The sequence below is a fragment of the Eucyclogobius newberryi genome, unplaced genomic scaffold (genome assembly GCF_026437365.1).
Source record: "Eucyclogobius newberryi isolate DKJ021-1_F unplaced genomic scaffold, fEucNew1.0.hap1 SCAF_9, whole genome shotgun sequence".
In the NCBI taxonomy this organism is placed as follows: Eukaryota; Metazoa; Chordata; class Actinopteri; order Gobiiformes; family Gobiidae; genus Eucyclogobius; species Eucyclogobius newberryi.
Window position 1 is genome coordinate 2,607,033 of NW_027316532.1, and position 12,928 is coordinate 2,619,960.

The 12,928-nt window shown below is 45.8% G+C and overlaps 1 protein-coding gene across 1 annotated transcript in view; it reads left to right on the forward strand.

Moving 5' to 3' along the window:
* The window catches only part of LOC140353892 (BMP/retinoic acid-inducible neural-specific protein 3-like), a 128,158-nt gene extending 126,174 nt beyond the window's left edge, over positions 1 to 1,984 (forward strand). Inside the window, 1 exon segment of the mRNA XM_072438664.1 lies at positions 774 to 1,984. Coding sequence (XP_072294765.1) covers positions 774 to 1,547 — 774 coding nt within the window. The 3' untranslated portion in view covers positions 1,548 to 1,984.
* Positions 1,985 to 12,928: the final 10,944 nt, after the last annotated feature.

Below are 12,928 nucleotides of genomic sequence, written 5' to 3' on the forward strand. Positions count from 1 at the left end.
GTGCCCCGCCCACCCGTGACGTAGTCTCAGAGCGCGTGTGTGCCCCGCCCACCCGTGACGTAGTCTCAGAGAGCGTGTGTGCCCCGCCCAACCCGTGACGTAGTCTCAGAGCGCGTGTGTGCCCCGCCCAACCCGTGACGTAGTCTCAGAGCGCGTGTGTGCCCCGCCCAACCCGTGACATAGTCTCAGAGCGTGTGTGCCCCGCCCACCCTGACGTAGCCCCACAGCTGTCTGCTCCTGCCGCGCGACTGAGTGAGAAACGATAGAACTTCAGATCAACACTACTTTGAGCCTAAATAAATCTGGTGTTTATTCTACAGCGTGCGCAGAACAGATATATCTATAGATCTATATATATATATATATATATATATATATATATATATATATATATATATATATATATATGGTGGCCAGGGGGGATAATGACGCGTGCTTGCAGCCACCGCCCGTCAGTTTGGAGATTGGAGGAAAGGAGATAGTCTGTACTGTAGCTAAACACTGCGGGAATCAATCAAAAAGACACTCTGGACATATATGAAGCACAAATAGCAATGTAAGAAGGTTACAAGCTCTGAAAAGTCGATTTTGCATGTTATGGGACCTTTAAATGTATCTATTCCAATGGATTGTGTGGTGTAAAGTTACACTCGGAAGTGTAGCTGATACAGGACATTTAAATGCTCATTGTAATTTCAATACATACATAAACGTACATTTTATGCATTTCATTTAAACAGTCTTTTGTTTTTTCCTTATTTTTGTCCCTGCAGGTCCATGCCATCTTCATCAGCAACGACATGCGTCTCAACAGCTGGTTCGACCCCTCGTGGAGAAAACGGATGCTCCTCACCCTGAAGAGCAACAAGTACAAGTCCAACATGGTGCACATGCTTCTGGGCATCTCTCTGCAGATCTGTCTGACAAAGAACAGCACCCTGGAGCCCGCGCTCACCCTCTACATCAATCCCTTCGGAGGCAGCCACTCGGAAAGCTGGTACATCCCCGTCAACGAGAACGGATTCCCGGATTGGCACGCTACGAAACTGGACTTACCTTTCGAGTGCTACAACTGGACTTTGACCCTTGGAAATAAGTGGAAGACCTTTTTCGAGACCATCCATATTTATCTACGAAGCAGGATTAAAACACAAGACGCGCAAGGGAACGATAGCGCATACTACGAGCCCATGGAGGTCACGGAGCCTACGAGAAATTTAGGTTACATGAAAATCAACAGCATACAAGTGTTCGGGTACAGCATGAACTTTGACCCGGAAGCGATTCGAGATTTGATTTTACAACTCGATTACCCGTACACGCAGGGATCGCAGGACACGGCCATGCTTCAGCTGTTGGAGTTACGGGATCGGATAAATCGCTTGTCGCCGCCCGGGCAGCAACGCTTGGACCTGTTTGCGTGTCTTTTGAGGCACAGACTTAAGCTAACGCCGAGCGAGGTGGTGCGCATCGAGACGTCTTTGCAGGCGTTCAGCTCACGTTTGCCCAATTCGATGGATTACGAAACTACGAAATTGTGTAGTTAACAGTCGCTTGGAAGTTTTTAACAAAGCAAAACACTTGGATGTCTGAACCGTGCCTCAAATAGTGCACATTTTCAAATAATTGTACAACGCAGACTATGGCTAAGCTAACCCGGCTAACGAATGTACCCAACTGTTTGTTTATAAATTTTCTTTTGCAATCTATGTTCGTGGCTATGGTTTTCCCTGATATATCCTCAACAAAGACTTGGATTACTGCACAGTGCAATGTTTAACAAGAACAAGAAACAAGACAGTCGTAAAAATATGACCGTTGACGAATAATTGGACGTTTTATGGCCGCCGATGGTCCAGTCTTTGTTTGTAATTTTTATATGTTCCTTTGCTTCAGTGACAGTGCACTTTCCTTGATGAACGGAATACAGTGGTGTCAGTAAGATTTTGTAGATAAATTGATATTAAAAGATCATGTTATAACAGTTATTTGGTCATATTTTTTGCAACACAATGGGGCAGTCTGGGTACAGGTGAAGTCGGGGCTCTAGACCTTCTAAAATGAATGATGGAGGAAGCAAAATACATTGTGCCATATTTAAAAAAAATATATATATTATCATTAGTATATGTTTTGAATTTATTTTTTTGGCTTGTAGACTTTATTTGACAATACGGTATTGCGTGAAATGGCGATAGGAATGACATTCACAAAATTGTCTGCGGCTGCGGCTGGCTGCGCATGGCTCTAAAATATATTTTCAACTGATTTTCATTTTGACTCAAATCTTTTCCCCGTCCAGTTTAAGGATAGTTTTAAAAAAATAGAGTCCTTTTATTTATTCATTATTTTTACTCACATTTTATTGTTGATGCTGAATTTTGCTGATGTTGTCTACTCCATACTAAGAGTTTAATTTTTATGCACAAATTATTTTTTTTCACATGCACTTTAGTACTGCAACTCAGGATTATTTTACGAATTGATTAATCTAGCCATTATTCTTTCATTAATCGTGTTGATTAGATTGCAAAAGGCTAGTAAATTGTATTATTATTGTTTTTTTATCTGGCCCAGATGAGGCTAAAATAATGCCGCTTGAGGACGTCTGTATGAAGGATGTTTAGGACAAAAAGGTTTTCTATCCAAAACACTTCATTTATATTTATTGTGTGTTGTTTTGATGTAATTACCTCTGAATCATAAAACATGTTCTCAGCACAAGGCATGTTTTGAGTCCGAGCATAATCCAGATAAAGAATTACTACTAATTACTATGACTAAATTAGTTGATGACTATTTAAATAATCGATTAGTTGTGCTTTATCAATTAACTTATTTCAGCCCTAAACAATAGAACATAACAACAGACACCATTTGGTAAGATGCATGTATCTGTACAGACATACAAAACGTTTGTTTTTACGTTAGCAACAGAGCGCCCCCTGCTGCTCCTTTGTTAAAATACAATGTCAGAGAAAGACCTAAAAACGTTAGTCTTTTTCTCCCCCTATAACCCAGGAGGAAGAGTTTTAGAGGTTCCAAACGTCCAATTACAGATGATGGAGGAAATAATTAATTCTATACTTTTTAGAATAAGGCTGTAACAACAACAACAACAACAACAACAAAAAGTTAAGCGCTGTGAATATATTTCGGATGTACATATTTAACTATCACTCTCTTTTAAAATATAACCCTCTTCAATTACATCCTTTACTTTTAAACTTCTCAAAATTGGACCACCCACTTCCCGCATACACGTGTAAAAGTGCTTGACTCATACATTTGGAGCTTCCTCGATGTTTATGTATTTATATATTCAAAGTGTAAGTGTATTCAAATGCATTCCAACAGTTCAGGGCCTGGACCAGAATGCAGTCTCCACTCTTCGACTGAAGCATCTGGTGCTGCTCAGACTCCTCCACTGCTGAGCTCAACACAGTGATTTATCCTGGTTTTGTCTCAAGCAGGTTTACAATGACACTGTTATCTCACTGGAATATGGTTTCCGGTTCGGTAGTAGAGGTGATGCGGATGACACACAACATTTGGAATTCTAGGTGTGAGTATATGTGTGAGTAGAATATGTAAGATGGTAAGTAATGAAATGAATCTGCAGCGTCAAACTCACACCAAAGGTCTCCAGTTGGACGCCTGTACACTGGAGACACGTGTGTTTGACGCTCTAGACCAGGGTATTCAACTTCATTTTCCAGAGGGCCAGATTTTTGGTAGGGCCAAGGCCTCTGTGTCGGAGGTGCGCAACACACCAAAACATTTTAGGTCGCACAAAGCATCTCCAACACGGTTTCAATAAATGTAAATCATGCAATAACTACTGATAGATTTGATTTTTGTGAGAAATAACATACAAAAGTATTTACCACAAGCTTTTTAAAATTTCTCATCCAGTACACAACCAAAATTAAACTAGAACAAGACTCGTACCAACCAGGTCTGAAACAAGATAAACCCATAATCAAAACATGTCCAAAGCAGAATTAAACAAGGACTAAACCAGACAAAACCAGGTACTGGTAAACTAGTGCTAACACCGGAATTAAACCTGTAAACAAGATTGTTTGTTTTGTTTTTATATTTGGAAAATGAGTCATGGGCCAGATTAAATCACTTGGCGGGCCTGATTTGGCTCGCGCGGCTGATGTTGTACAGCCCCACATTAGAAACAACTCTGCAACTCGCTGCTTCGTGCAATTTGTGACAGGCTCAAGACACGCTCAAGACAGGCTCAAGACCCGCTCAAGACAGGCTCAAAACACGCTCAAGACACGCTCAAGACACGCTCAAGACACGCTCAAAACAGGCTCAAGACCCGCTCAAGACAGGCTCAAAAACACGCTCAAGACACGCTGCAGAAACGCTCAAGACACGCTCAAAACAGGCTAAAGACACGCTCAAGACACGCTGCAGAAACGCTCAAAACACGTTCAAGACACGCTGCAGAGACACTCAAGACACGCTCAAAACAGGCTAAAGACACGCTCAAGACACGCTGCAGAAACGCTCAAAACACGTTCAAGACACGCTGCAGAGACACTCAAGACACGCTCAAGACACGCTGCAGAGACACTCAAGACAGGCTCAAGACACGCTGCAGAGACACTCAAGACAGGCTCAAGACACGCTCAAGACACGCTGCAGAGACACTCAAGACAGGCTCAAGACACGCTCAAGACACGCTGCAGAGACACTCAAGACAGGCTCAAGACACGCTCAAGACACGCTGCAGAGACACTCAAGACAGGCTCAAGACATGCTCAAGACACGCTCAAGACACGCTGCAGAGACACTCAAGACATGCTCAAGACACGCTCAAGACACACTGCAGAGACACTCAAGACAGGCTCAAGACACGCTGCAGAAACGCTCAAGACACGCTAAAAACAGGCTCAAGACAGGCTCAAGACATGCTCACGACACGCTCACGACACGCTGCAGAAACGCTCAAAACACGCTCAAGACACGCTGCAGAGACACTCAAGACACGCTGCAGAAACGCTCAAGACACGCTCAAACAGGCTCAAGACACGCTAAAAACACGCTCAAGACAGGCTCAAGACAGGCTCAAGACATGCTCACGACACGCTCACGACATGCTGCAGAAACGCTCAAAACACGCTCAAGACACGCTGCAGAGACACTCAAGACACGCTGCAGAAACGCTCAAGACACGCTCAAACAGGCTCAAGACACGCTAAAAACACGCTCAAGACAGGCTCAAGACAGGCTCAAGACATGCTCACGACACGCTCACGACATGCTGCAGAAACGCTCAAAACACGCTCAAGACACGCTGCAGAAACGCTCAAAACACGCTCAAGACACACTGCAGAGACACTCAAGACACGCTCACAACACGCTGCAGAAACGCTCAAGACACGCTCAAGACACGCTCAAAACAGGCTCAAGATACGCTAAAAACACTCTCACGACACTCTGCAGAAACGCTCAAGACACGCTCAAGACACGCTCAAAACAAGCTCAAGACACGCTCAAGACACGCTCAAGACACGCTCAAAACAAGCTCAAGACACGCTGCAGAGACACTCAAGACACGCTCAAGACACGCTCAAAACAAGCTCAAAACAAGCTCAAGACACGCTGCAGAGACACTCAAGACAGGCTCAAGACACGCTCAAGACACGCTGCAGAGACACTCAAGACAGGCTCAAGACAGGCTCAAGACACGCTGCAGAAACGCTCAAGACACGCTCAAAATAGGCTCAAGACAGGCTCAAGACATGCTCACGACACGCTCACGACACGCTGCAGAAACGCTCAAAACACGCTCAAGACACGCTGCAGAGACACTCAAGACACGCTGCAGAAACGCTCAAGACACGCTCAAACAGGCTCAAGACACGCTAAAAACACGCTCAAGACAGGCTCAAGACAGGCTCAAGACATGCTCACGACACGCTCACGACATGCTGCAGAAACGCTCAAAACACGCTCAAGACACGCTGCAGAAACGCTCAAAACACGCTCAAGACACACTGCAGAGACACTCAAGACACGCTCAGAACACGCTGCAGAAACGCTCAAGACACGCTCAAGACACGCTCAAAACAGGCTCAAGATACGCTAAAAACACTCTCACGACACTCTGCAGAAACGCTCAAGACACGCTCAAGACACGCTCAAAACAAGCTCAAGACACGCTCAAGACAAGCTCAAGACACGCTGCAGAGACACTCAAGACACGCTCAAGACACGCTCAAGACACGCTCAAAACAAGCTCAAAACAAGCTCAAGACACGCTGCAGAGACACTCAAGACACGCTCAAGACACGCTCAAGAGATGCTCAAGACAGGCTCAAGACATGCTCAAGACAGGCTCAAGAGATGCTCAAGACACGCTGCAGAAACGCCGGAGACCACATTGACTTAGCATGTCCACTTGACGTCTCAGTCACCATAAGAACTCAAAACACATTTGAAATTTTACAGTCTAAAAGCAAATATTAAAGTCTACAACCCAAGCTAATGTTTCGTTTTTATTCGACATATAAACAAAGAAGATCAAGTACGCAGTATTGGAAAATAAAATAACAGTAAATAACAGTAAGAATGCAGACTACGCTCACATTTATCACTGATAGGAGGCAAAAGCCATTTGTGAGATCAGGGAACAGAGAAGAAGACTCCCCCACTCCTCTGCGCTCTTCAGAGGTGAAGCCTGTGTTGGTGCTGGTCCTTCACATCTCTTGCTCCTCCCCCATCACATCTCTTGCTCCTCCCCATCACATCTCTTGCTCCTCCCCATCACATCTCTTGCTCCTCCCCATCACATCTCTTGCTCCTCCCCCATCACATCTCTTGCTCCTCCCCATCACATCTCTTGCTCCTCCCATCACATCTCTTGCTCCTCCCCATCACATCTCTTGCTCCACCCCATCACATCTCCTGCTCCTCCCCCATCACATCTCTTGCTCCTCCCCATCACATCTCTTGCTCCTCCCATCACATCTCTTGCTCCTCCCCATCACATCTCTTGCTCCTCCCCATCACATCTCTTGCTCCTCCCCATCACATCTCTTGCTCCTCCCCATCACATCTCTTGCTCCTCCCCCATCACATCTCTTGCTCCTCCCATCACATCTCTTGCTCCTCCCATCACATCTCTTGCTCCTCGCCATCACATCTCTTGCTCCTCCCCATCTTGCTCCTCCCCATCACATCTCTTGCTCCTCCCCCATCACATCTCTTGCTCCTCCCCCATCACATCTCTTGCTCCTCCCCATCACATCTCTTGCTCCTCCCCCATCACATCTCTTGCTCCTCCCATCACATCTCTTGCTCCTCGCCATCACATCTCTTGCTCCTCCCATCACATCTCTTGCTCCTCCCATCACATCTCTTGCTCCTCCCCCATCACATCTCTTGCTCCTCCCCATCACATCTCTTGCTCCTCCCCCATCACATCTCTTGCTCCTCCCCATCACATCTCTTGCTCCTCCCCATCACATCTCTTGCTCCTCCCCCATCACATCTCTTGCTCCTCCCCATCACATCTCTTGCTCCTTCCCATCACATCTCTTGCTCCTCCCCCATCACATCTCTTGCTCCTCCCCCATCACATCTCTTGCTCCTCCCCATCACATCTCTTGCTCCTCCCCCATCACATCTCTTGCTCCTCCCCATCACATCTCTTGCTCCTCCCATCACATCTCTTGCTCCTCCCCATCACATCTCTTGCTCCTCCCCATCACATCTCCTGCTCCTCCCCCATCACATCTCTTGCTCCTCCCCATCACATCTCTTGCTCCTCCCATCACATCTCTTGCTCCTCCCCATCACATCTCTTGCTCCTCCCCCATCACATCTCTTGCTCCTCCCCATCACATCTCTTGCTCCTCCCCATCACATCTCTTGCTCCTCCCCATCACATCTCTTGCTCCTCCCATCACATCTCTTGCTCCTCCCCATCACATCTCTTGCTCCTCCCCATCACATCTCCTGCTCCTCCCCCATCACATCTCTTGCTCCTCCCCATCACATCTCTTGCTCCTCCCATCACATCTCTTGCTCCTCCCCATCACATCTCTTGCTCCTCCCCCATCACATCTCTTGCTCCTCCCCATCACATCTCTTGCTCCTCCCCATCACATCTCTTGCTCCTCCCCATCACATCTCTTGCTCCTCCCCCATCACATCTCTTGCTCCTCCCATCACATCTCTTGCTCCTCCCATCACATCTCTTGCTCCTCGCCATCACATCTCTTGCTCCTCCCCATCTTGCTCCTCCCCATCACATCTCTTGCTCCTCCCCCATCACATCTCTTGCTCCTCCCCCATCACATCTCTTGCTCCTCCCCATCACATCTCTTGCTCCTCCCCCATCACATCTCTTGCTCCTCCCATCACATCTCTTGCTCCTCGCCATCACATCTCTTGCTCCTCCCATCACATCTCTTGCTCCTCCCATCACATCTCTTGCTCCTCCCCCATCACATCTCTTGCTCCTCCCCATCACATCTCTTGCTCCTCCCCCATCACATCTCTTGCTCCTCCCATCACATCTCTTGCTCCTCCCCATCACATCTCTTGCTCCTCCCCCATCACATATCTTGCTCCTCCCATCACATCTCTTGCTCCTTCCCATCACATCTCTTGCTCCTCCCCATCACATCTCTTGCTCCACCCCATCACATCTCCTGCTCCTCCCCCATCACATCTCTTGCTCCTCCCCATCACATCTCTTGCTCCTCCCATCACATCTCTTGCTCCTCCCCATCACATCTCTTGCTCCTCCCCCATCACATCTCTTGCTCCTCCCCATCACATCTCTTGCTCCTCCCCATCACATCTCTTGCTCCTCCCCATCACATCTCTTGCTCCTCCCCCATCACATCTCTTGCTCCTCCCCATCACATCTCTTGCTCCTCCCCCATCACATCTCTTGCTCCTCCCCATCACATCTCTTGCTCCTCCCCATCACATCTCTTGCTCCTCCCCATCACATCTCTTGCTCCTCCCCATCACATCTCTTGCTCCTCCCCCATCACATCTCTTGCTCCTCCCATCACATATCTTGCTCCTCCCATCACATCTCTTGCTCCTCCCCATCACATCTCTTGCTCCTCCCCCATCACATCTCTTGCTCCTCCCCGTCGCATATCTTGCTCCTCCCCATCGCATCTCTTGCTCCTCCCCATCGCATCTCTTGCTCCTCCCCATCACATCTCTTGCTCCTCCCCATCACATCTCTTGCTCCTCCCATCACATATCTTGCTCCTCCCCATCGCATCTCTTGCTCCTCCCCATCGCATCTCTTGCTCCTCCCCATCACATCTCTTGCTCCTCCCCATCTTGCTCCTCCCCATCACATCTCTTGCTCCTCCCCATCACATCTCTTGCTCCTCCCCATCACATCTCTTGCTCCTCCCCATCACATCTCTTGCTCCTCCCCCATCACATCTCTTGCTCCTCCCATCACATATCTTGCTCCTCCCATCACATCTCTTGCTCCTCCCCATCACATCTCTTGCTCCTCCCCCATCACATCTCTTGCTCCTCCCCATCGCATATCTTGCTCCTCCCCATCGCATCTCTTGCTCCTCCCCATCGCATCTCTTGCTCCTCCCCATCACATCTCTTGCTCCTCCCCATCACATCTCTTGCTCCTCCCCATCGCATATCTTGCTCCTCCCCATCGCATCTCTTGCTCCTCCCCATCGCATCTCTTGCTCCTCCCCATCACATCTCTTGCTCCTCCCCATCACATCTCTTGCTCCTCCCCCATCACGACTCTGTGCCCTCCCCAAACACTTTGAGATTTGTAGGACTTTATCCCTCCAAAGTACACGGCCTATCAAACCAAGAATCTTCACTTTGTAACTCGGAATGTTGTTCACGTTCTCTTTCCTGTTTGGTGTGTTCTGATCTGTGGAGCTTTATCCGGTCGGACCCCGCAGAGAAGACAATAGACTTGAGGACAAATACCTGGAATGTGGAACTGTGTCAGTGTAATTACTGAAGTGGAGTTGCATCAGTCCGTTCTTCTGTTTGAGATGAATTGAGAGGGTTAGGATACGATATGGCATTACAGGCTTTATCTCACATAACAAAGGGCATTTGATACTGGGAACTATACAAGGATGCATGGACAATGACATAAAGTGCAAGTTTCCATGACAACCAAAGACAAGGGAACTAAAGATAGACATGCACATTTCTCTACAGAAATGAAATCTCATTATTTCCATCATGTTTTACTGGCCAAGAATGTACTGGAATTACATGGTTCATTACGTTACATGTTTCAAACGTGTAATACTCTAAAAGGCTTTTAAAGCTCAACATAAAGGTATATTAGCCTAACGTGTTTTTACTGTATTCAAGCCTGTAATGAAATAAGAGAACAAAGTGCTTGTTTTTCCAGCATTCTGTGGAAGTTGGTGGTATTTAATGGACTATTTACTGCTGCGATGCTTTTGTGGTTTCAAACACTTGCTACTGACGGGCACAAAGGATGTTGGAAGCTGTTTTCCAGTCTGACAGTTTGAAATGTCCGACACATAAAATAAAAAAAATTAAACATGTGGTTCAAAGAAACCAAAGCATTTTTCAAATGTGCCAACAAAAACCCAACTGTTTTTGCCTTTTGTCTTGTTCAACATGTGTTCACATAATGTGAGAAAGATCTTAAACTCAACAGGGATTTTTGCACTGTAGGAACCTTTTTCAGTTCCTGTTTTTTAGTCCCCATTTGTCACACTTTTACAGTCTTAGGTGCATGTTTACAGAGCTCAAAAAGAGTAAGACTTTTTAAAAGGGATGGTAAATATGCCTCATATGGGGTCGCACTTTCCTCCAAGCATGGTTTGACCAATGGTTTGACCAATGGTTTGACCAATGGTTTGACCAATGGTTTGACCAATGGTATGACGCTCGCCCGCCGCGCCGGGTTTTAGAGATGGACTATTTTCTCCCCATGTCAAAACGGTTGGCGGGCCATTTTGATTTATCATGTTAATGTACGTAGCTAGACCCCTGGGAAACGTACAAATGTGTAGGGTAGGGTAATATTGAACTAAAACATAAGTATATATATCATTTTTACATTTTGTTATTTGTAAACAAGCCTCCCACTGGATACTGGATGCTGCCCGGGTGATTCATTTTATACACATCATGCCTAGTGCCTCCTGCACACGCCCATGGGGCAGTGCTATGATCTCAGTTGCTGCTGATTCATCAGGCTTGAATGGGGGAAGAGTGGTTCAGGAGCACGAGGCATCATCTTCACACATGTACTGTCCTCCACAGAGTCCAAATCTGAACCCAGTGAGAGAGTTTGGGACGAGCTGGAGAAGACGCTCTTCCATCGTCAATAAAGATGTGTGAGAAAAATAATGCACCACTGGATAGAAATACATCTTTTAATATGCAGAAGCTTATTGAAACTGCCACAGTGAATGTGTGCTGTAATCAAAGCTTGGCGACTTTTTATTTGGCTAGGTAGAGTATGTCTCCTTTAAAATCCAAAATATATGATCCATGGGTGTCAGATTAGCTACATTTATAACTATATAGTAGACAAAAGCATGATACTTTAACCATCATCAGAAGCCTGCACGGTTTGAGGTATAATTACTACTCACCTGCTTTAATATCTCTAATCTGGGGAGCATTTTAAGGCTTTGCTCACATTAGGCAGATGCGCAGGTGGTCATGTAGGTCAGCAGCCGCACACACACCTCGCTGTGAGTGTTTGTGTGTGTGTGTGTGTGTGTGTGTGTGTGCGTGTGCGTGTGTGTGTGTGTGTGTGCGTGCGTGTGTGTGTGTGTGTGTGCGTGCGTCTGTGCGTGTGCGTGCGCGTGTGCGTGTGTGTGTGCGTGTGTGTGTGTGTGCTGTGTGTGTGTGTGTGCGTGTGCGTGTGTGTGCGTGTGTGCGTGTGTGTGTGTGTGTGTGTGTGCGTGCGGCTTAAGCACTCCTCCAGCCATAATGGAGTCTGGTCTCAGGATTCACCTCCACGTGCCGCCGTGTCCGAGCAGGAAACTCTCCCACAAGGTCAATCACCCCAATTTGAGCAACAAGAAATGAGACAAGTGACGGGTCAAACTGACTGCTAAAGGTGTCGCCAGATTCTGCTGGGTTTTTTGGAATATATTTTAAAAGTCTTGTTAAATTACTTTTATGCATTATTCATTTAACATCGAAGCAATGGAATTTCATATTTTACAGCTGAAGTTGAGACAATGCTGGTATAATTTAAACTTAAAAATGTAGATCTTCTGTAGTATAGGAAAAATATTTATATATTTATATATATATATATACACGTCATGTTTTGTATAAAAAAATAATGCATTTTATGTGTAAAAAATGTCAAAGTTGCACATAATTTGAGACAAAAATGTAAAATAGGTGGAACCAACTTTTAATTTATTGTTTCATTTTGTTGATTAGATGAAAAAAAGAAGAAGAAACTCGGATAGTAGTTTCTTTAGAATTTAAGTAAAAAAAAACGTCCTTGAAACCTTGAAAGTAATGACAATTCAAACTATTCAACTTACTCATTATCCTATTCTCCTGGGGAATAAAGCTGTAAGCCCAAAACAAATTTGTTTGGTTGTAAATTGTGGTTAAGTCCAAGTGTGTAATGTTTGGTGTAGGAGCTTCTTTAAAGGCTGATCTTTATGTCTGAACTTACAATGTCCCAGAGAAACTTATGGATTAAGTAGATTCGATGAACGCAGATTGGACAATGTTTGGCCTGTTTCGCCTTAAAGGTTCACCATTTAACTTTTCTGGTGTAGAGCCAATCACCTGCTTGTCGCCATGGAGACGTGATAGCATTGTTGACAGTACGACATCAAACGTATCTTTGTTGTATGTATTCATGCGCTTGTGTAAATACATCCTTGTGTATTGTTACTGTGAACAGGTTCTCCTCTGC